This window comes from Antechinus flavipes, chromosome 1, assembly GCF_016432865.1.
Source record: "Antechinus flavipes isolate AdamAnt ecotype Samford, QLD, Australia chromosome 1, AdamAnt_v2, whole genome shotgun sequence".
Lineage (NCBI taxonomy): Eukaryota > Metazoa > Chordata > Mammalia > Dasyuromorphia > Dasyuridae > Antechinus > Antechinus flavipes.
This window is the reverse complement of record NC_067398.1, coordinates 321,125,064-321,149,488: the sequence shown is the minus strand read 5'-3', so window position 1 is coordinate 321,149,488 and position 24,425 is coordinate 321,125,064. Positions and strand designations below refer to the sequence as shown.

At 35.3% G+C, this 24,425-nt stretch overlaps 1 protein-coding gene across 7 annotated transcripts in view; it reads left to right on the top strand.

The window, feature by feature from the left end:
* Window positions 1-24,425, top strand: part of LOC127541280 (transducin-like enhancer protein 4) — a 156,070-nt gene that overhangs the window by 3,774 nt on the left and 127,871 nt on the right. For all 7 annotated transcript variants that reach the window (XR_007948425.1, XR_007948423.1, XR_007948422.1 and 4 more), the window contains exon 4: window positions 43-87. Coding sequence is in view for 1 of the 7 variants with exons in the window: in XM_051966548.1 (XP_051822508.1) it covers window positions 43-87 (45 nt within the window). In the remaining 6 variants the exon portion in view is untranslated. The remainder of the gene's footprint in view (window positions 1-42; window positions 88-24,425) is intronic.

Genomic DNA, 24,425 nt, shown 5'->3' with positions numbered 1-24,425 from the left:
TGATAGTAGACATGAATTTAATTGATTTTCCTTCTTTGACAGTACTATGAAATGTCCTACGGGTTGAATATAGAAATGCATAAGCAGGTAAGGCCTGACTGATTTCCTATAATTATGAAATCATTCACTAATATATAATGCTTTTTAAAAACATAATTCTGTAGTCTCTTAATTTATTCTTTTGTACAATTGTGTGGCTGGATTCTAGAAATGATTTATGATGGATAAAATGCTATGATTTTTCTTTGTGTTTTCCCTTTTTTTAATTGTGTATTATTTTAAATTGCAGTTACAAAAACGATTTAAAAACTTGCATAAACCTACCAGATATATATAGTTTTGAATAACATATTTAAAAATCAAGCTCTTAAGTTCAACATACTACTGTTTTGTTTTTTGGAAAGATGTATGTTATATTGGGGATATAAGCAAGAATTTACACAGTGAGAAATACAGATTTTCATAGAAAATATTAAAAAGTAAAACTTTAAATTGCATGGGTTCTTGCTGTATGGAGAGGTAAGGGTTAGCTGCAAAGGACCAAAATGGACTCTGTAGCCCTACCAAATAAATTGCTATAAAATCCTCAAACTGGTCCCTTGAGGCTATTTAGTTGGGCCTTACTAGGAAACTGTCAGTTACTTTCAAAATTTGTGAAAAGTAAATGAGCCTGATAGCAGTATGTGATGGGGTTCATCACTGTGCCTTGAAGTCTAGCAATTAGTTCAGCCAAAGAAAAGTAGTGATTAGTAGGAAAGGTGAGTGGTGTGACTCACTGAGCAATGTATGGTTTTTTAACCTTTTTTGCTGGAGGATAAATTAAGTGGTTGGATTTGGGTTTCCTAGAGAGAAAAACAGCACTTTAAAAAAAATTGAATTGTTTGCCAATTCATTTTATGGGGTAGTTTTGGTTTTTTTTTTTTTAAATGCCCTTCTAGTAGTGTTGCTTGATATCTCACCAAGCAATAATGGAATGGGTGTCTTCTTGTCCCTCTGTGCAGAGGTTAGGGAGTGGCTTAATATGCTCTTTCTTTCTTATTCATATTAAAAGTATGTATCATTACTTTCTGAGTTTGGAGAAGATAATTTGCCTCCAAATTGTTAATTTTTTGCCATTTCATGGGCCTCTTATTTGGCATAGTTTTTAGCCCCACTAAGTACATTTGATTACATTAAACTTGTGAATTAGATAGTAAAAGACAGCAAATCGATGGTATCTGAAAGCATGAAAATTGGACAAAAACTTGCAAAGCTCTAAAGTCATCACTTATTTTGAGGGCTGAGAAAATTGGAATTTTTAATTCCAAATACTTTATTAGTTCCATGGTTTTGTTGAATGTAGCACTGAGAGTATATTGTGGATACTGTGCATTTAGATTAGTTAGAATATCATTTTGGCGTTACTGCCATTTCTGTTTAAATTAGGAACATAAATACTGCCTGCTTACAGAGCACTCATTCAAGCTTATGGCCTTTCATTCATTCCGCTTTACTTGAACAAATTACAGTAGAGATGTTGTTTGGTAATTATCATCGCTGTTAAATTTCATCTTAGGTCTGTGTCTTGTAAATGTCTTTTTGCTCTATGAAGATTAATTAGTATCTTTTAAAGATTGAACTTAGTGACTAATGTCCTTCTGTGTTTTTCTTTCTCTTTCCCTCCCTATGTCTCCATAACCTTCTAGGCTTAGATTTCTTTATACTGTGTAAGTGCTGGACAGATAGACACTCCATGTTCTGCCAGAAGTCTATAGGCTTTTATGATGTTTCTTAATTACATTTTATACTTACACCTTTAATTGTACCAGTCTTCTTATTCATAAGCCCTTAAATGCTGTCCATTTTAAATTGAGAGCAGAGTGTATTTTTTCCCTTTTTTTCCCCCTTGCTTTCTAAATTCAATCACATCAAGAATCCTGAGGGCAGTTTATCACATTATGAAATACAGACAGCCCTGCAAACCACCTACTTATTATATTTTCTTTCTTTTTCCCCTTAAGCACAGAGGCATATCTGTCTTTATTTGTTTTCCTAGGCAGACAGCCTTGGTTCCTCTTAGCTTCTTTTCCAGATGTACTCGCTGGATGCCCTTGTAATGGAAAGCAGGCAATAATGCAGTGAAGTTGCCCTGCGGCATAATTGGGCCTAGTTCTCGAGATCAGGTTAGGCTTATTCACTTATTAGATTTGCTTCTCTGAGGGTTCAAGAGTAGGAGTCCCCTGAGTCCTTGGAAGTACCCTAGTAATTGGTGGCCCTGATATTTGAAACCTTTGTGTATTTTTCAGTTAAAGCTCCTGTTCTTCTTGGCTGCTTCCAACTACACAGTATTTATTTTTAGAGAAATTTTTCATTGGAACAGAAAATGATGGCTGTGATGGAGGCATGACTCTGTGACTTAGCAAATTGATAAAAGGATAAAAGCATAGAGCAGAAACAATGTGGGGGTCGATATTGTCTTCTCCCACCCTCCTCCCCCCTCACTTGGTGCTCATCATCAGTCATCCTGTGTTGATTTTGATAGAAGACTATTAAAGTAAAACCTATGGGGAATTTGTCATTCTGAAATGAAAGCTAATGTAATTAGTACCAATTAAAGTACATTTAGTAAATTGGATTTAATCTTAATTAAGCCTGCATAATGTTGCCAATTTTTAACAATTATGTTTGAGAACATAATTAATTTAAATTTTGGTAACTGAGTAAATAGCATTAGATTGGTAGAATGAGTTGATTTTTTTTTTTTTAAGGGGAACTGAGGGTACACAGTAACATGACATCGAATTAAAGCATAAAATATGAGTCTAATTTTGGGGGATCTCTACTCAGATCAATGAAACTGAGCAGATAAAGCTAGAAGAAACAAAAGTTAGAGAGGATTATTATGGACTATAATAAGAGTCTGCAGTTCCTTATATCTCATTTTAATATGAAAGTGAGGATGACAAAAGGAATATATTTAAAAAATGTTTTATTGAGATGTGTCCGCATCATGAATTCTGGAAAATAATCAGAGAATAATTCTCTCACTCTGTGTCAGTTTGTTCTGTAAAGGAAATTGGCATAATGTTTAGTGGATGTTACTTGTGTGGCTAATTAATACCTTAATAAATACAATGTCATTTTTATTTATCTTAAAATGGGTCAGTCATTGTTGCAGAATTGGACTGTGCTTGGATTTGAGATCATCTTAATATGCCCTACTTTTTAAATGTATAATGTGCCCTTTGGACTTAAATGTACATCTTTATTTATTATTGAAGTTTGAATATAGGAATTTAACTAGTCAGTTGGCATTTCTGAATAAGAGAATAGAAATTTGAAATGTGGTGAAGATGGAAATAATTACATTTTGATCGAAAGAGAATAAGAAAATACTCTAGCTTTTTGCTACTTAATGTTCCTTACTCAGAAGTGCCCCTTATTTCCAAAAAGCAGTCGTTTTACTTGCTTGAGATAAATCTTGATTTTATAAAAGCAACAGTGTGTGAATCAAAACGAACATACACATGTAAATATTTTTTAAAAATCAAAGCAACAAAAATTTTCATTCCAAGCCATGTAAATTTTATTACAAGACTTGGGCAACAACCATTTGAGTGCTGTTAAAATATTAATTGAATAGAAATGAAAGGGCTTTGCCAGCTGATAGGATCTCATAATCATAGCTGCAGCAGTCGATGGTAAATGATGATAAATGGCATTAGGAACCTTTTAGCAAACTGTAATAACTACAAGGAGGGAAGCAGTATGGATTTGCATTATATCTGATACCCTCTAGTACCAAGTGGATTGCCAATACTGCTTGTTTAGCATTTTCTAAGGGCAATAGGATATTGATTTCTGACTTACAAGGAACAGCTCTATTTTCACCATTGAAAAGTATTGCAGGTTGTTAAGAAGAAATTGACTTGAAGAGGCCTGACTGCTGCCCATCATGGAGCAAATAAAGCAGAACTGCCGAAGCATGGTGGAGCAGCAAGATGGGCCCTCAGCAATTTGTTGCTATTAATTTACCGTGCTCGACAGCAAATCAATCGGCATCTACTGCATCTGCTGGAGAAAATGCTGTCCGGGGCAGATAAAAGGCCCTGCACAGCCCAGAGAATGGAGTGGATTGGCCAAAAGAGGGCTGCAGCTAATGTGTAAATAAGTGAAATCAAGGCCACTGTTGCAGAGGAAGCTGTTTTTAATTAGGTTGGGGCTTTTTAGTGAGCTATTTTAGAAGCAGCTCAGGATTTTGAGAGTAAGAAGAGATTTATTGAGGCTGAAGAAATATACAACTGGCATGACATGTCATTCAGCCTTGAGTGGGCTTGATTCTTGTGTCATCAGTTTATTTGTGGGAAAATGGTGAAGGTAGAAATCAGTTTGTTTAGTTTAAAGTTCAGTTTTGACCCTTGTACCTTTAAAAAAAATTCTCAAAAGTACCTGACTTCTTGAATGTTAATTATCTGTTTCATTGAATGCCTTATAGTTAGGAGGCATACTAGGGACACAGAGAGAAAATAAATATGAATGAATGTTTGCTTTTGCATATTTTTTTTAGTAGAAGTAAGCAGAATTGAACTTTTATATAATGATGAAAATATTCTGTATTTGAAGGCATTGTATTCTACTTGCACATAACTAGGATGCTAATCCAAGTGATACTGACAGAATTTGCTATCCTTTAGTAAACAGGAAATTTTAATGGAAAGATGAATGGAGGGTAGTCATTGAACTGGAAAACCTCAGAATGAGGGATTGCAAGGGGAGTTTTGAAGGCTGTGGAAAAACTCTGAATAGAATCGGAAAGTGTAAGATTCTTCTTGCACATGCATGCATTTTTGTGTTTTCCATCAGTTTCAAAGTAAGAAAAAAAGATAAACTGCCTACTTTTTAACTAGACAAAAAAACCAAACACTTGCTTAGTATAACAGCCATTTGTTTATATATAAAGCTTATCAGTAATTTATGACATTCCACAACTTAGTGTCCCCAGTAGTAGTAAAACTCCTTCCCCATTTCCTTGCCTTTTTCACAATTTGCATACTTTGGGATAGGAGATCCATTTGTTCTTGTTTAACTAGTCTAGTAAGCCACACTAAGTTATATCTTGATTTCAAAATACATTCTTTCAGCAACAGCCAGGAAGAAAGATTGGTAGGCCTAATGAGGAAGTGGAAAGGAATTTTTCACCAGGACAAGAGTCAGCTAACCTTTTCTTCGCTCATATGAGACAGAGACTTGCAGGAGAAGAAATGCCAAAACATTTTTCCTTTCTTGGGATGGCTATACCTACCAGGCAGCTTTGAAGTGAGAGAAAAAAATTTGTCATTAAAGGACTCCTTAATGTGTCTCTAGTTGTGTGAATCCCATTCTGTCCTCTTCCTCATTCTTCCTGTGGCTGAGCAGGTAAAGAACTGAAGATTGTGCCCACCTACCTTATTGACATTGCACATTCAGTACCTTTCACCTGGGAGAATTACTCTGTGAATGATTCTAAATAGATCTTTCCTCTTTCTTCTTGTAAGAGATTGGTCTTCTTGGGGACTAAGATCTTGGTTCCAGATCATTTCTTGATCAGAGAATGAGTTTTCGGGAGGCTTGAGGCATTTCTTTGGCTTGGTCCACAAATAAGCTAGACTGCCCTTTTTAGTATCTGTGGTTATCATAAACTACTGAAGTTTAATTCATGTCCTTGTACCTTTGGAGTTGTAGGTTGGAATCAGAGTAGCTTTGAGTAAGTGAGAAGGGTAGCTTTGCCCAGTTTTTTAGGGTTGAATATGACTCACTGTGAGGATGCCATTCTCACTATCCCCCAGGAGCACTTGCCTGCTTAATATGATGCAATTTGCTTCATCTCAGGTAACCTATTTCTCATTTTTTGTATGAGCTTGCTATCTTTTATTAGCTTTTATCTTTTCCTTGTGGCTTCTAAAAGTATGAAGAGATAAGAGTGTTTGTTAATCACCATCTTGTGGGTTTTTGAAGTGGGGGGCAGCTAGGAGGGGGGAAATGTGATGTTTGGTTATGTCTTTGTAGTTCAGAAAGATCCTTGAGATGCAGGAAATCATACAAAACTTAAACTTCTAAATGGAGGCGGATGTTTTTCTTTTATTGTTAAGACTATCTGTAGCATTTAAGGGAAGAAATATTTCTCATTGCCTCAAACCTTACCTTTTCTTTTCTTTATTTGAGGCTAGCATAGTTAATCTCTGTCCAAAGTCTTTTGGGCTGGGTTGAAAGAGAAAGCAGAGAAAGTTTTCTTTTAAAATATGCTATTGAAACCTTAATGGAGAGAGATTTGCAGACGTTAATTTGTTCATTTGTAGAAAAGAAATCTATGTCCCATTATCAATTAGAGTTGTTGTAAGGAGTCAATTCATTAATAATTTAATAAAAAATATGCCAGATGAGGAATTGTATTGGTTGCAAATACAATTTGGCAGTTAGTTTGGCTTTAAAAAAAAAAAAAAAAAGATTTCCTTTACCTCCTTTGAATTGATCAGATATTATTTATTTTACACAACGTGTAAGATGTCAGATAGAAACATAATGAAAGGGCCAGAATTATTAGAAAACTTTTTTCTTATCTCTCAGTCTGTCTCCCTTTTCAAAATCACTCAGTAGTCAAACTTAAGTTGATTTAATTATTACTATCTTTTGAATCTAGCTCTTACAAGAAGCTGTGTATGTACTGTATGTTGAATATTTTAGCTGGCAAAAATAGTGAAGTTTTTTTCCTTTTAAGCAAAAAATGTGTTTAGACACATTCAGATATTTTTCATTAGGTTATTCTTTCGAACATGTTCTAATTCAGAGTTAAATGTTCATTTGATATAAGAATATTTTTAATTTTAAAAAGTGTACCTTGACATTTTTTTGATTTTGTTATAAAAGCAGCTATCTAGTTGTTTCCTGATATATCTTGTATAAAAGGACTTGGCCAGAGTATATACCAACTTAATATAAAAACTAAACTCTATGATGATAATTGCTTATACTTATACAACTTTAAGGTACAGGTAGGCAGCATGAATATTGCTACTTTACAAATGATTAAACTGAGAATCATAAAGTTATTGACTTGACCTGGTACCTTGATAAAGCTATCTATTCACATTCTAGTTCTTCATCTCTGAGATCAGGGTTCTTTCCACTTACACTATCTTGTCTCTCTCTCTCTCTCTCTCTCTCTCTCTCTCTCTCTCACTCACACACACACACACACACACACACACACACACACACACACACAAAGATCAGGGTTCTTTCTGTTTACACTATCTTGTCATACACACACACAAAGATCAGGGTTCTTTCTGTTTACACTATCTTGTCATACACACACACACACCACACATATGTATATATGTATATCTAGGTATATTGGGGTATATCTTTTTTCACTGGAACTAGACCACTGTTTGTGTTAAAGAAGACTTGGGTCTCTTTTCTGTTGGGGCAAAACATTACCTTTTGAACTGTCAAGCAAAGAGACTGCTGCTAAGTCGTGTACAACAAGATATCAAAGCTTTGTATGTAAGCTTGCTTAACTGGAGTCACTGAGGTCACAGAATGCTGTTTATACTTTCAAGCTCATTGGTCACTAATGTAGACACTCATTTATAAGTTATTTACCCTTTTGATCCACAGTGGTCCAGTGGAAAAGAGCTTTGGCTCTAGAGACAGAAGCTTCTGTGCCTTACTATTAAGGTTAAATCTCAAGTCTGTGATCTTTTAGGATGTCTTTTTTTTTTTTTGAAACTACAATTTGTTTTGCTTCAGGGGAGCATAGATTTAGAGTGACAAAGGTCCTACATAGTCATGTTTATAGTCTAACTTCCTCATTTTACAGATGAGAAAACTGAGAAATAGAATGTGAGTGACTTAAGGTCATAGGCAGTAAGTGGTAAAATTAGCATTCACTCCAGGTCCTGACTCCAAATCAACCTTTTTTCTCACATGGCTTTTTTGCATTGATCTTTTTGATTCTGTCCACCTTCTATATTTGGTGCTTTTTGCTTTAGACCTGTAAGAATGTTTTTTACTTAATGGTAACAAAGGAACTTATCAAAATTTTTTTGACCCTATTTTTCTTTCTAAATGGCCACCTCTTCCATCCTGCCATGCAAAATTGGGTATGTGAGAGAAAAGGGGAAGGATAATTTTTTCTAATTTAAAGAACTTTAAAAATATAAAGTAATGTGAATATTATTGTCATAATTGTGAAAACGAGTGGTGGTACCATGGAAGAACTTCTGTTTACTAAGAACTTAAGATGTTTTTTTATGTGTTATTCATTATTTCAGTGTTCTTACAAAGCACGTAGCAAGACTTTCATTCATGTATTAAAAGAGCTTCTGTCAGTAGAGGACCCAGACAGTTTGCCAAATGTGCCATTCCACTATTCTTTCTTAACAGATGACACTGAGACACAAGGGGCTTTAAATGTCTTGTCTGGTGTCACAATAAGAAGATAAGAATGTAGACAGGGATGTCAAGATTGGATGAGGTTAACTAATATGCTGAAGGTCATCTAGACAGTCATGGCAGAGTATGGGATGGGCATTGTCTAGAATTTATTGCTTCCAAATAGTAAATAATGATTTCATTTCCATGATGGTCCTTGCATAATAGTATATGAAGAACAGAACATTTGGTGCATTGTAGGTGCTTAAATTCCAACTCAAGCTAAAGGTAATAAGCTGTTTCTTTATAGCACCTTTTAATCAAAGAAACTCCCCTTCCCCATTTTTCAACTATCTACCTTCCCCCATCCCATGGAATCCTGGATCAACAAATTAGATCTGCTTTTAGCAAAGGAATTAATAAAACACTTTGACTTGCATTCAGTTAGTGTCAACCAAGAATGTGGGTAATTTAACATTGAGGAGGGGGACCAAAACTGAGTGTGAAGGGCAATTATGGGCTAGTACTGCTGGGTAGATAGAGGTAGTTTATGAAAAAATAATGTGGGAGAGGTCCGGAGAGCTAGGAACAGAACTTAAGATCATGAAGTATTCACTCTCTTGCACCCTTTTGGGAATATGTTGACATATTAGAGAATAGTGTAAATTATAATATTTTAATTTGTCTATTCTGAATATTTGAGTCTGCCTTTGTATTTTCATTGTTACAAGCACTATTCACTCTAACACTTTTCTTGATAGAATATTTTAAATGAATCTCTAATCAGTATGTATCTGAGGAATTATTTGTCTACGAATACTGTCTGTATGCTATTTTGGTAGAATATGGGAAATGTGAAACTATATTTTTATTTCTCCTAAATTAATCTAGATATCAATTAGTTTCTGGTTCTTTTTCCTCAGTTGAATTTGAAAGTCTTCCCATTTTATTAATTCCTGCCAATTGGCTCATGTTCATGGTTAATAGTAATTCAGTAGCTAAGAATTCAGACTTAATGTTGCCTTTTTAGAAGTCTTCAGAAATTTTCTTTGATTCTTTGAACTATAAGGGATGTTTGTCAGCATCAGAGAATTACTCAATAATAATGATAAATCATAATCCTTGCCAGAACCACAGCAGTCACTATTTGGTACTTTCTAAGTCTTGTAGGCCATATACATTTTGTTAACTTTAGAGCCTTCCGATTGTAATTGCTATATTTTAATTAGATTATTTTTAAAAGATAAGAAATTTTGTCATCAAAAAATTTGTGTGTAGTTCATGAAGAGCATATCTTATAGTATAATCCAATCATCTTCCTTAGAGATGTAGTTTTGGGCAGGTTGTTTAATAAATAATCTTCTACAATTCTTCTCTTTTAAAGAGAAAATTTATAACATGTTATTTTCTTTATCAAAAGTTATGACCTCAGAGGTGAGGTGAATCAGTAAGATATCACCATAAATTTCATGCTAAAAGTATTCAATAGTTCCTTTTATCTATTGATCAGTTTTTATTTAGGAAAGGAATTAGTTTCAATAGGTTATTGACTGAATATGGATGAAAGGGGAAGGAGGCAGGAAGAAAGAGCTTAATCTTGGTTTACTGATCTGAAGAAAGGAAAAGAACAAGGAACAATTGGAGGAAATGAGTTAGTTTTCATTGCATTTCATTGCATTATCCTCATTTCACATGACAACTTCCTGGACCTAAAAAAAAAACACACTCAGAAATGGCTCTTTATTAGAGTGTTCAGGTTAAAAGTAACCTTCAATTCAAAAAACAAAAACAAAAACAAAACCAACAACAAAAACCCCCCAACCTCAGCTCTCTCTTCTCTAGTCATACACTCATTTATTCTTTTGCTCTTTTGTTATGAGAGTTAAGACAATGCAAGTGACTGTTGCCTAGTTATGTTTAGTATATGGGCCTATATTGTTATGGCAAGGGGTTATGTATATTGCTTCTATTTCTGTATTTTCCATTACCAAATGTTTTGAGTATGTGAGTGGAATGAAGCTATATTATAGTAATATGTTAAATATTACCCACAAGACAATATTAAATGTTGAGCATATTCTTCTCCATGAAGGCCTTACCTTGATTGGTGTATTGCTGAGGTTAGAGCTTCTTAACCTAATGTTTGTGAATTCATTTATTTTAAAAAAATTATTTTAGTAGTGGTTTTCTTTTAAATTCCATATTTTGTAATATCTATTAAAAAATCCCTGAGAAAAGACCAGACTTACAAAGGGGTCTATCACATAAAAAGGATTAAGAACAGCTGGCTTAGGTTTTCAGTCTGTTAGGTATCTCTTTGTATTGGAATATGTGGTATCTCTTTACTAGGAGCTTATACATTGCATTATTGGTTTTGTAAATGGAACTATCAGAATTCTTCTTTATAATCAATTTAATTTCTTGTTTGGTTTTAGCAGGGTTTTGTCCAATTGCGTTTCATGGAAACAGCTACTGAGATAGAGTATGCATTAATAGATTTAAGAGATTGAGACCTGGATTCTGTTCTTAGCTTTTCATCACTGATTCTGAAATTTTGGTCTCTATAATAATGTGGTTCATTAATTACTTAAACTGCCAAAAAGAGACTCTTGTTGATCAGGTAATCAAGACTCTGTAGATATGAAAACAAAAATGAATTAGTCCCTGCTGTTAAGGGGCCTATAGTCTTTTGGGAAGATAAAATATATATGTTATCAGAGGGGAGATACATGCAGCTGGAAAAAACTGTCAGTAAATGCTTCATAGAGAGTTGGCGATTGGAAGCATTTCAAGCATGAGAAGTTCTGTTCCTTTGCACAGAAATGGGAGATATAATGTTATGAGGGAGGAAATCAGAGATGTAATGTCATGTATAGAGGAAAAAAGGCTAACTTGCCTAGATCAGAGAGTATAGTAAGGTGGATAATATCTACTAAGATTGGAAAGGTACATTGGAGGTAAGTTGTAAAGGTCCTTAAATGACAAACAGATCAGATATTGATCTTAAATGTTTTGAGTTTATTGAACAAGCAGAATGACATAGATTTGTGCTTTAGTAATAAAACTCTATTTTACTTATTTTGTGGAATCATTGAAATGGGAAGATATGCTGAGCATAAAAAGACATTCGTATACTATTAACCAGCATATAGAAGACAATATTGTGGGTATATGATTGGGAAAGGATTGGGCTCATGTATCTTGGACAGCCCAAGTATTAAAATAATTGGTGATACATTAAGTAGATTTTTTTATAGATGATTTGTATAAGTCAGTTCAATCCTGTCCTTTCATTGATGTCTAACTCTTCGTGATCCCATTTAGGATTTTCTTGACAAATATACTGGAGTTGTTTGCCTTTTCCTTCTCCAGCTCATTTTATAGATGAGGAAACTGAGGCATTCAGGATTAAGTGAGACTTACTCAGGGTTACACAGCTAGTAAGTATCTAAAGCCAGATTTGAATTTAGGAAGATGACTCCAGCTCTGGCACTTTATCCACTTTGCTATTTAGTTAATCTTACTTGTGGAAAAAGATGAACAGAAATTGAATTCAATAATATATGGAGGTAGAACACATGCTCATGAAATCATGGACTCATCAAAGATTAAGAAACTGCGTTTGTGTATTTATTGTGTCAATTTTAGTGGGTCCAAACTAATCACATGATAAGTTTGTTGAGCTCCTTAAAAAATATTAATGAGTAATCTTGCTTTGAATTCAAATGGGTTGTAGTTATTAAAATTGCTTGTGGGACAGTTTTGTTGAGACCTTCACATATATGCTTGCTTCATGCTATGGAGATGTCTCTAGGTTAGTGAAAGCTTTTTCATTGTGATGAGGTTAGTGGCAGTGCAGAGAATTTTGGAAATCCCCTTTTGGTCAGAGGCTCGGGTTCTTCATGAAAGAATTTATGAATTTGAAGAGTTTTAGGTGGCAAAAATGGAAGTTTATTGTTGGATGAGAAGTCAGCTTTGTTAAGAGCCTGACTTCTTTAGTGGCAAAGTTCTATTAGGGAAATGGAGGCTGGCACTGAGAAGAGAATGTCTTCTCAGTCGGTGGGGTCCTGGCAGCTGTACCAAGGGACAAGGCATAGTCCTGCTTTGGACATTCTGCAAAGAAATGAGTAAACAGAAACCTATTATATGAGCAGATCTTGATGGGGGAAGAGGGTTAGGTCTGGGGCAGTCTGAGCTGATCAGACCAGGATCTCCCAAATGAAATTGCTTTGAAGGCTTTTTCAGCCTGAATTTGAATAGAGATCCATCTTGCCTCAGTAATGGCCCAGTTGGATGATGCCACTTGTCTGGAAAGATATGCTTCCCAGAAGGGCCTGAGACTTGAATCTCCCTTCTTTACAGGTCAAAGGGTACAAAATTTTAAGAGTGTTAATTTTACAGATTAAAGGGAACACATTCTCTCCTCCCCTCCCCCCCTATCAATTGTATCAGTCAATCAATCTGAAAGGCTTAAATCAGGGGTCTTAAAAATATTTTGATGACTATTTTAATATCCTTGGTTTCCTTCATAATTGTGTGCATTTTATTTTGTACATTTAAAAACATCATTCATAGACTTTCATCAAATTGCCAAAGGGGTCTGTGAGTCAATGAGTCAGCATATAGAGTTGACCCTTGAATTGAGTTTGGAAGAAAGTTTAGGATCATTCTAGGAAGAGGAGATGAGTAGAGAGAGTGCACTTCAGGCTTGAGAATATATAGTTCTTAATAACCGCAGTAAGTGCTGGGAGTACAGAAAGAGATAAAAGACAGTCTCTGGAGGACTCCCAATTGGAAAAATTTAAGAACTCTTGATTCTTGGCTTGGGGCTTGGTGGTTAGGGGCCATATTTCTCTTGAGACCTTGATTTTCCAGCAAGTCTCCAAAATGCAAATTTATTCTTGAACTTCAGGTTGTGTAGATATCAGCGAACTTAACCTTCTTGGTATTTGTCTACTTCTGTTCCAGCTCCAAACTGCCCCTCTGTAAAAGAAGGGACTTATTTGAGCAGCTGGGTTTATTTTCTCTGAGAGGAATAAAGAATTGATCTCAAGGAGGTAGATGTGGACTGTGGTTTATTGCGCCTACTACGGACCTTAGTTTACCTCAGAATAAATATAAATGTTAACTTTGGGCCAGTAACATATGGTATAAACCCGACAGAATCTGGGTGTTTGGAGTGAATTGGAGAGGGAGCAGTGAAGAGCTCCTTGAACCATGTGCTGGAGTTAGCTATAGCTCACCTGACTTGCCGATGGGGTCAACCACCTTCCCCTCTGGTTGGAGTATTTGTTGAAGAAAAGCATCTAGACAAAGGGCACTTAGTTACCAAAAGATAGAAGCTCAGCTCTCCCATGGCTGCTCATGTCTCTCAACTTGACATGGCTGTCCTTGCAAGGCAGTTTAACTAGTTGTAAACAGAGTGGAAAGAAAAGCCTTTAAGGTGATGTAAGGAAAGTTAGCTTGAACAAGGGCTACAAAAGTCTAGAAGAAATCATTGTTGGAGAAGCAGGGCACTTAGAGGAAATGATATGTAGATTCATATCATAGGATTGTAGACTTAATGCTAGAAGAACCCTCAAAGACTCAGTTGAAGAATCTTACTGTTGGGGAGGTTACTTGACTTGCCTATGGTCACACAACTAGTAAGTAATAAGTATGGAAGGCAAGATATGAAGCTAGGCTTTCCTGATCCTCCAGTCTAGGGTTTTATTTATCCCTTATTCCATGATTCCTTTCAAAGCTAGTCAGAGAGGTCTTGAAGTTCTGTGTTTTATTTTGACTCAAATTCATGGTTTTCCTTTCATTTTGGGGCGGAAGGGGGAAAGCCCACCAAGTGTGGTTTGAATGCTTTGTTCTAATCAGATTTTTCCTTTTATATTCTAGAGAACTTGGTAGGGGGGAAGGAGACTGGTAAAGATGGAGTTGAGGAAAAATTTTAAGTGATTTTTCCAAAAGAAATATAAATCTCATTTCCCATCTTTTAAAGGTTAATTTATTTAAGTGACAAAAGGCTCAAGACTTGACTTCGGGAAGCAAAAAAGCCAGCCAAGCCTTCATTCATCAGATATTTATTTAGTGTTTATTAAGTGTAAGGCAATGGACTAGTTCCTGAGAAGCAAAAAAGGAAGTCCAAGGTACGGTTCCTGAGCCTTCTTTGGCGGTCCAAAGTCAAAAAAGATTTTTAGAGATCATCTAACTATGTCATCTACATCTGAAATACATCCAAATGTAAATAAAGTAATTGTATGCTAAAATACAAACCACTTTCTGATGAAAGATGTCTAAGAGGTATGGGACTGTGTAGTTGAGCTTCCTTAGGAAGGAAGGAAAATACCGCTACTTACTAGGATAATCAGGGAAGAGGTGTCATTTAAGCTCTACATTGAAGGAAAGGTAGTCTTTAAACAGATTTCCATAGCCGTAAGAGAGTGTGGAGGACATTCTAAGTAGAGGGAGTGCTATATACAAAGACAAGATATGAAAGAAGTAGTGTATTTGAAGAAATGACATTCAGATTGACAGGATTGTAGAATTTGGGTAGAGGAAGATAGGAGGGAGGTAAAGCTGGAAAGGTAGATTAGAAACAAATTGTGGAGGACTTTAAATGGGGGCAGAGCAGTTAATAATTTGATTCTTTTGTGTGTTTAATAGGGATTCGTTGCATATGTTTAAAAAAGAGAATTGATGTACTCAAAGTAGCATTTTTTTAAAAGGAAGATTAAACTTGTTGGTGGAATGCAAAATTAATTTGAAGATAGTCTGTATCCTGAGATGGTAGTTAAGAGGCTATTGCAATAATCTAGCTGTTATATGACGAAGACCTAAACTACTTAAATAATAGTAATAATAGAAGGAAAAAGATGAATTCTAGAGATTTGAGGAAAGAATTAATAGAACTTTGCAATCAATGGGATGTGAGGAACAAAGGAGAGGAGAAGAGTCCAAGACAGATTTTCAGCCTGGTACTATTTATCAATTGAAAAAGGGAATTTAGAAGGAAGAGTTTTTTGGGGGGAATGATGATAACAAAAGTGATTCCAAATTGTTTTCTGAAGTTCCAAGAGCATTTATTCTCCATTCATTCAAAAATATTTGTAATTCACCAAGCATTTATTAATAGCTGGTCTTCGTATATTTAGTCCAACCCAGGTCCAATCTGTCCCTCATTTAGCTGTCTAAATTATCTTCTGACCATGTCACTAGCCTGTTCAAAAACCTTAATTTGACTCTTAAGACCAAAGATGAACTCCTTTAAAGCCATTTACAAACTAGTTCCAAACTTCCTTTTTTAGCTTTTATTGGGTTTTACTCCCATTCACACATGATACCTTCTAGCCAAATTGGAGCACTCCTAGCTGAATGCCGACATTCCATCTCCTCTCTTCTGTATCTGTCTCTTTATTTTTTTCTTTTTTTAAATTTTATTTTATTTAATAATAACTTTATATTGACAGAATCCATGCCAGGGTAATTTTTTTACAACATTATCCCTTGCACTCTCTTCTGTTCCGATTTTTCCCCTCCCTCCCTCCACCCCCTCCCCCAGATGGCAAGCAGTCCTATATATGTTGGATATGTTGCAGTATATCCTAGATACAATATATGTGTGCAGAGCCGAGCAGTTCTCTTGTTGCACAGGGAGAATTGGATTCAGAAGGTAAAAATAACTCGGGAAGAAAAACAAAAATGCAAACAGTTCACATTCGTTTCCCAGTGTTCTTTCTTTGGGTGCAGCTGCTTCTGTCCATCATTTATCAATTGAAGCTCAGGTCTCTTTGTCAAAGAAATCCACTTCCATCAGAATACATCCTCATACAATATCATTGTCGAAGTGTGTAATGATCTCCTGGTTCTGCTCACTTCACTTAGCATCAGTTCATGTAAGTCTCCCCAAACCTCTCTGTATTCATCCTGCTGGTCATTCCTTACAGAGCAATAATATTCCATAACATTCATATACCACAATTTACCCAGTCATTCTCCAATTGATGGGCATCCATTCATTTTCCAGTTTCTGGCCACTACAAACTGTATCTGTCTCTTTAGAGGTTTTGCTTTGGTGTCACCTGCTCATTGGTGTCATATACACACACACATACATATACATGTCATATTCTCCAGAAGAATATAAGCTTTTTGAGGACATGATCCATTTTGTCATTTTCTACTTTATGGTGCCTAGACTGAATTACACTGCTTATGCTACACTTAGGAACTAAGTTTCTACATGAAGTTTTTTTGTTTGTTTGTTTTTTTATTCAGTTGTTTCCTGTGCACAAAGCAGGAAGATGGAAATACAGGACTAGAACATGACTTAGAGATCATGCTCTGTACACTGTCTTGCACTTTAGGAACTGATCTTATTTTCAAAAACATTTTTGTTTTGGTGCAACCAAGTTAGTGTAGTTGGTGTAACCAAGAGTAATTTGATTAATTTGGCTGTGGTAGATTTGTTCAGGAATATCCAAACATAGAGAACTCCTACTGTCTTATAAAACCAGTCAGCTCTATTCCTACTTGGAAATGGACCCACATTCTCTTCATTAAGAAGGAAACACATCTTTGTCTTTTCTGCTGCAAGGGGCTTGAATTAATGAGGCAGCTCCTTTTAAATGAGTTTATCAGTTTTAAGTCCAGTGCAATGAAACCTGCCTGTTAGTAGTGGCTATTGGCCATGAATAATTTGACTTTTCATATCTATCTGTCTTTGTTCCCAAACCCATGGTTATTGTATATGATTATATTTTGGGAAACAGCCAAGCTAGTTTGAGTGGGCAGTTTGGATCTAATCTGGTCAACTAGATTATGTCTGGGTGGTGTGAATTTTTGTCTTGAAATTTAATTTTATGTTGACCTAGCTGATATTCTTATCTGCTGGCTCCCTCCACAATGCTTTCTGAAATCAGGGACAGAGAAAGCTCTTCTTCCTTTTATTTTGCTTTTGTTCTTAAGAAAGCTATTGTATAATCAGTCAGTCATACATCCTATGCAACATTTATGAATGTTATCACCTGAGACTTTTGGCAGGTGGCAGCTGGGAGGGGGGACTCAAAAGGAAGCCAGAAGTCAATCTTTGATTGGTCAGCCTCTTTGGGTAGATATTAGTAGATTTTTTTTAGAACTTGTGATTGTGTTGATAATGTGGATGAGTTATGTTTTTCTTCACAAAATGAGAGCAAAATAGTTTGTTGAAAAAGCAGTAATAAATAACAAAACCCTTCTCTACAGTGTATCTGACAAATGCTTATCTAGGCCTTTACAAAGTTATAATTAGTTACCCACCTGCTTTTATCAAAAAATTTTAAAATAGTTGCAGAATTCCAACATATGACTTGAAAAAAAAAATAAACCTCAAAATCAAAACTTGTTTGAAGGATTTATTTGTTTGTAAATACTACCTATTCTTCTTCCACATACTTATTTTAAATCTTTGCCACAATCTTTGAAGCTTCCTAGTAAGAGCAGTAGTGATAGTTTTTTTTTTTTAAAGAAGTTAAATAAACATGAAATTAAAAAGGCCATAGAGTACATTTTGGTAAACCAAAATATTGCTTGGTGGCATAAAGCCACAGATCCATTAAAAAAAAAAAGCATGCGGAAATGTGGTTTTGCTGTCTGTCATGCAGTCTGCTCAACTGTCAGAAACATACATTGTTTTATGGTGTGTTTTCACAGCTCTGACCATGGCTTTCTCTCTCTTGAATTTTTTTCCCCTTGTATGTCTAGATTAATTTGTGGAAGACTTGAATTTAATGATATCATCAACAACCAGAAAGAGGTAGAGATCTTGGGTAGAGCAGTTTGCATGGTAAAATTTTGTTTTAGGTACAGTAATCTTCAGTTCTACACAGAGGAGAGCTCTGGGTTATATCAAGAATATGTTAAATGTTCATATTGTAGAACTGACCAGTATAAGTAAAATAAATATTTGGGTTCTAGCTTGGCCAGGGAGAAACTAGAGATCCAGGCATCCTGATTCTTGATTGCATTATTTTGAGTGTCCAAACAAAACATAGTTGTCTTGTCTTGAAATAACTCTATATTTTCAGAATGAGAAGAAGCCATATAATTTGCTTTTGTGATTTTCTCCTTCCCCCTCTTTTTAAATTCTGGAAAGTAAAAATAAAAATGGAATATTTATTCTTCTATTCTTTCAGACATTTGGATATGATGAGTCTAAATATTTCAAGTTATAGTTTTAGCTGTGCACCACCATCTGTGACTTCATATAAGCCATCTAACTTTTTCTGGTCCTAGTTTGCTCATTTCTAAAATGATGAGTGAGTTGAAAGAGTTCAAAGAAATAGGCAAGAACTTTATATACAAGTATAGACTCATTTGTACTCATATTTACTTACATCAGGTCTTTTTGCAGGGGCAAAAACCTGGAAACTAAAGAAACCTTTTGGTTGGCTGAGCAAATTATGAAATACTGTTGTGCTATGCTAAGAAATCATGAAGGAGAAGGTGTCAGAGAAACCTGAGAAAGCTTACATGAACTAAGGCAGAGTGAAGTAAGCAGAATTAGGAGGACAAATCAATAACTGAGCAAATGGTGGTATGTAAATGTAGTGGGAGACTGCCTGCTAAAGTCAAAAATCATAAAGGAGAGTTTTAGAAAAATCTGGCAAATTTTATGTGAGCTGATTCAGAACAAAGTGGAGGAGGACAGGAAAACAATTTATATATTAACAACAGCATTATAAAGACAATTTAAACTTAAGAACAATGATCAAATGTAATGACCATCTATGATTTCAGGGGACCAATGATAATGTGTGTTACCCATTTTCTGATAGCAGATGAAATGACATCTTTTTGCACATGGTCAGGGAGAGAATTTGTTTTGCTTGACCATGAATATTTCTCTTGAGGGTTTTGTTTTTATCTTTTTCTTTTCCAGTGGGGGAATGGGAGAGTAAGATGTTGGGTGTATTAAAGGGGGAGAAGACAAATGTTTGTTAATTTAAAAAATTAAAAAAGGGGGTTGAATTAGATGATCTTTTAATGATTTTCTAGCTTTGTGATTATAAAGTTAACATGTAAAAATGCTTCAAAGAACCTTAAAATGCTAGATAAATGTAACTATTAATATTACTAATTATGTCTTCTCTTTATATCTCTCGCTTCCCCTTTTCCCAGAACAGTAAAGTTCTTCTTAATTATTTTTAGAAAGGCAATTGGGGTTGTGACTTGCCTAGGCTTACACAGCTAGGAAGTGTCAAGTGTCTGAAGCCAGATTTGAACTCGAGTCCTCCTAATTCTAGGGCCCGTGCTCTAAATACTTCACCACCTAGCTGCCCCAAAAGTTCTTAATAAAAGTTTACTGAGTGAATAACTATCTTCCATGATTGTGTTCTGAATACCCATTGCGCATTTTCTTTCTTTAAAATGCTTCATCTGTTTAAAGTAATTTTTATCAGATGGCCTGACTTGGGTACTAGCTTCTAGTTCTTGGGAGGCATGTTGTTTGAAAGAAGGAAGAGGATATTTTTTCTTCCCAATTTCCAACTCTCAGTATTCAGAAGTCAGCCCACTTTTTGCACTTACATTTTTATATTTGTTCTCTTTACTTCTTTAGTATACCTCCAGAGAAACACTTTTAAATCTCATGAGTAGTGTGCCATATTGGGAAGAAAAATAATCACAAGTTCATACTCACAGAAAGTTAGAGCTGAAAGATCCCTTTGTAAAGCATTTTTAAAGGCTTATAATGAGCTAGGCACTGTGCTGGGTTTTAATAAACCCAGGTTTATTAAAGCAAAAAATCAATTAGTCCCTATCTTCAAGAGTCTTAGATTTTTTCAGGGGAGGCAGCATGTAAATGCATAAATATGTACATGATAAATACAAAATAAGTTGAAGACAGGGAAGGTAGAACACAAGCAGTGGGAGGGGAGCAGTAGGTCAGAAAAGTCTTAATGTAGAATGTGGTGCTTGGAGTGAAGTTCCAAGCTTGGGATGGATGCCAGGGCAAAAGGAGAGAGATAAGCAATGAAAGGCAGGGTAGAGAAAAGGCCAGTTTGACCTCAATTCTAGTGTGATGTGGAAAAGGCTAAGGCTGAGAGGACTGACAAAACTTCCCTCTTGCCTCCACAGACAGTAAGAGTTGAAGTTTAAAACTGGGTTTTCTCACTCTGAAGTCTGTTGCTCTTTTCTTATAACGTGCCTCGTCGTTAGGGGAAAAAAGATATTCCTGTGTCTAATGTGAACACTTTGCACAGACCTTTATATGGAATACATAAAAATGCAAGCAAAAAAAATTCAGTATAGAAAATGTTTGATTTTTGCAGAAGTTCCTAACGTTCTTTAAGTTATGTTTTTTTGCAAAGTTTTTTTTTTTTTATTATGCTACTATTGTTAAGAGGTTTTTCCTTGAGAAAATCACATCCTTCACAATTAGTCTAGAAAGCAGTGCTTTCTAGAGGAAACAATATTATACTGACTTAGAAAACATGGGTTCTGGATCTGTCCCTTTCACTTCATATAGATGTAGGATTTTGAATAAAGTACTTCATTTTATTGCTTCACAGTCCTTCTTTTATAAAAATGAAGATAATCTATTTAAAAATTGGGATAAATGTAAAATAAGGTTTAATATGTTAACTTCTAATTTATAATAAACTCAGCAAGGAGTTCAGGTGTACCTTCTATGCTCCATTAAGTTTACAGATGTCAAGAAGTTCATCATGGTTTCTAAATACCTCAACTCAGGAACAGAATTCAAAGTGACCTTGCAAGTCATGTTGGATGAAGTGCAAAGTAAAACATTTAGGAAAAATAGTAGTAAATGTTAGAGAAACTTCAAATTTAGTGCTTTACTTAATATAAAATTGGTTTTAGGTTTTTTTCCCCCTTCCTCTGAAAAATACAAAAGCTTTTTCTTTAAAAAACTCAAACTTCTTATACCTCATTTCTCCCCCCTCCCCAATAGAAAAAAAGTAGGGTGATAGGGACCTGTAGATAATTTATACACTATGATCAGTATTTTGGCTAATTTTGCTTTGTTACAAAGATTGGAGGAAATGGTAAATTAAAAAAAAAAGATTTTATATAAAACTTTTTAAAGACGCATCTGATAGAACTTGTCATAACTAAAGGATTTTGGACAATTATTTTTTTCCTCTGTCTTCTTCCCCTGAATTTAGTGGGAATGTGATTTTGAGAGATTAAGTACAATTATGGAAATTATACCACTTAAGTCCATATTCTGTGCTTGTTTCTCTGCATACACATACATAGCTCTGCAACCTCTCCTTCTCCCCTTTCTGTCCCCCAATTGCTACCACATATCCTTGGCAAGAAACCACCAGCAGTAAAAAGAAAGTATTTTTTATTCATCATCTGATGTAAAATATATGTTTCCTATTGGCCAATATATATATATATATATATATATATATACATACTGAATGTCTTTTCTGGGTCATAGTACGTGAAAGTGGAGAAATAGCACATTTTCTGGGGTAGAACCTATGACCTTACACTTCCTTTTAATCAATCAAGAAGGTCTGGACTCCTTTATTGTGCCATCCAGGCTGGCAAGCAACTATCATCTGTCTTGGCTCCCTTCCATTCTGAATAACTTGTCTTGTGCCCTGTGGTCCTCATGTAGTATAAATTAGTGAAGTATGCCTTCCTAATTGAGATATAGCCCTAAGCTTGAATCAATACCTAACTGTAAATCTACTCAATTTATAGCATTATCTAATCTTGTTCATGTCTTAAAGAAAGCAGTGATACTGACCTTAGGAAATTATCTCATAAATCCTCGATCATCAGTCCTTGGAATAGGGAACAGGTAATGTTATTCCCACTTTATAGATGTAAAAGTGGAGTCCGTCCCAGAAGAGTAAGCTGGCTTGCCTGACATCTAAGGTCAAGTTGATAGGTGTGCAGTTATGGTTGGGACTTTGCCTCTGTACCCTTTGGAATGTTTAATCATCATAGAGCTGTAACTAGGATGGGCCTTCTGGGGTTTGGCTTTTGGTATTGACATCAACAATCTGATAGCTACCTTGGAAGTCCACTACAGGAGGGTTGGGAATGGGGAAGTGGGGGAGCAAGCACTGTTCAAGAGCATGAGGGAGTGGGATTGGGATCTGGGGGTCCAGATCTGCCTTTGGACTATCATTTTGGGCCCTGCTTCTGATTTTCTTAGTTTAAGAGTTTGTAAGAAAAATGAGATACTGATTTTGCAATTTCTGCTTTCCTACCCCCTTCCTTAAACCAAATCTTACCCTGATTTGTTTTTGTTAATGGTATTAGTATTACTGTTCTTCCAGATCTGACACTTGTATTATATTTGCTTTCTTTTTTTTTTCTTTTGAGTTTCATAATCACTTTCATAGATATTTTTATAACTATCTTTTTTTCCCCTTTCATGTTGTTCATCATTCCATTGCTGGCAATTCAGATGGCCATCAGTTGTGTTTAGGCCATTCATACCTGTCAACATTCCTCATCCCTGGACTTTATTTTTATTAGAATTTCCTTGTTTGACTTGTGTTTTATAGAGCTCCCCAACTCCCATTGATCTTAGAACTTCACTGGATAAATTATTTTAAAGCACCACTTGAAAAATATGATTCTCCTGTTCCAAGAACTTTGGTTCCTTGTAAAGTCCCACACTTCTAACTCAAGGGTCTTTGTAATCTGTCTATAACCTGTTTGTCTTGCTGTGTATTTTACTATATAAATCCTGTGTTTTAATAACGGGGATTTTTCACCTTTTTGTGTTTTCTGGATTCCTTGGGCAATCTATTGAAGCTTTTGGATTATGTATCTCAGGCTCAGAAGTGACCAGAGATGCTTTCCAGACACTCTGGATCTTTACTTTTATTTGTTCTCTTTGCCTAGAACACCTTGTATTCCAGCTCGACTTCTCAGAATACTGTTGATTATAAGACCCATTTTATATGACTTAATTTTGTGTGTCTTCTCTCTCCTGCTTTCTCTGATTCCTCTACAGAAACAATCTCTTTGGCCTCTGAACTTTTCTAGCTCTTTGGACCTCACTCCTGAGGCACTTATCACATACTTATGTGATTTGTGGACATGTCTTATCTCCTTTAGTCATGTGTAAACTCTTTGAGATAAAAGAGTTATATCTCTTCCTCTCTCTTATCCTACCACCTTCCAGTATTATTTAGTACACTGAAGTAAAAATAATAATGATATTTATGTAGTACCTATTCTGTGCCAAGCACTTTATAAATATCTCATTTTATCATCACAACAACTCAGTGTTGTAGGTGTTGTAATTATCCTCAATTTACAGTTGAGGAAACTGAAGCATACAGATGTTAAATGATTTGCACAGAGTAATACAGCTACTAAGTATTTGAGGCTGGGTTTGAACCCAGGTCTTTATTTACTCTGCCACAGCTGCTTCCACTATAATAGATATAAATAAGAATTAGTTATAGAAAGAATTCCTGAAATTTCTCCAACTGTGTTTAGTTTTGAAAACTTATCCTGATGAATACTCTGAAGTTGTTTTTTGCCTCTGGGATGATTTTATTACCTTATTCTTTATTGCCTGGTTGTTCTTCTTCCCCCCTTTCCCCAAATTCTGTTGTCAATGGAGGGAAAAAATAGCACTCTGATGTCTTGCAGTCCTCCTATGTACCTCGCGTTTCCCAGAATACCGATTCTGTTGTTACATGTTCTAAGACCAGTAGCAAAATTCTCATTCTGATCCACATTTTTATTTTCTTGATGACAAACAGTATTGGATTGTAGAATCATGAAGATAGTAATGGCATGCAGTGGTAAGAAAGAACACTTTATTTGGAATCAGAGGACCTGGATTCAAATCCAGATTTTGTTCTTTACTGCTAAGGTTAACCCCTGTATGTAAGCAGTTTCTGATATTCTTCTCATTCTCCCCAGAGAATAACAAACTCAGTCATATTGAACTTCCCATTTTGTATCTCTTCTCTTTCTCAGCTAGATTTCTAGAAAATATTGTTTGTAGTTTTCTCCTCCCTTTTTATTCCACAACTTTTTGCAGGCTGGTGTCTGGT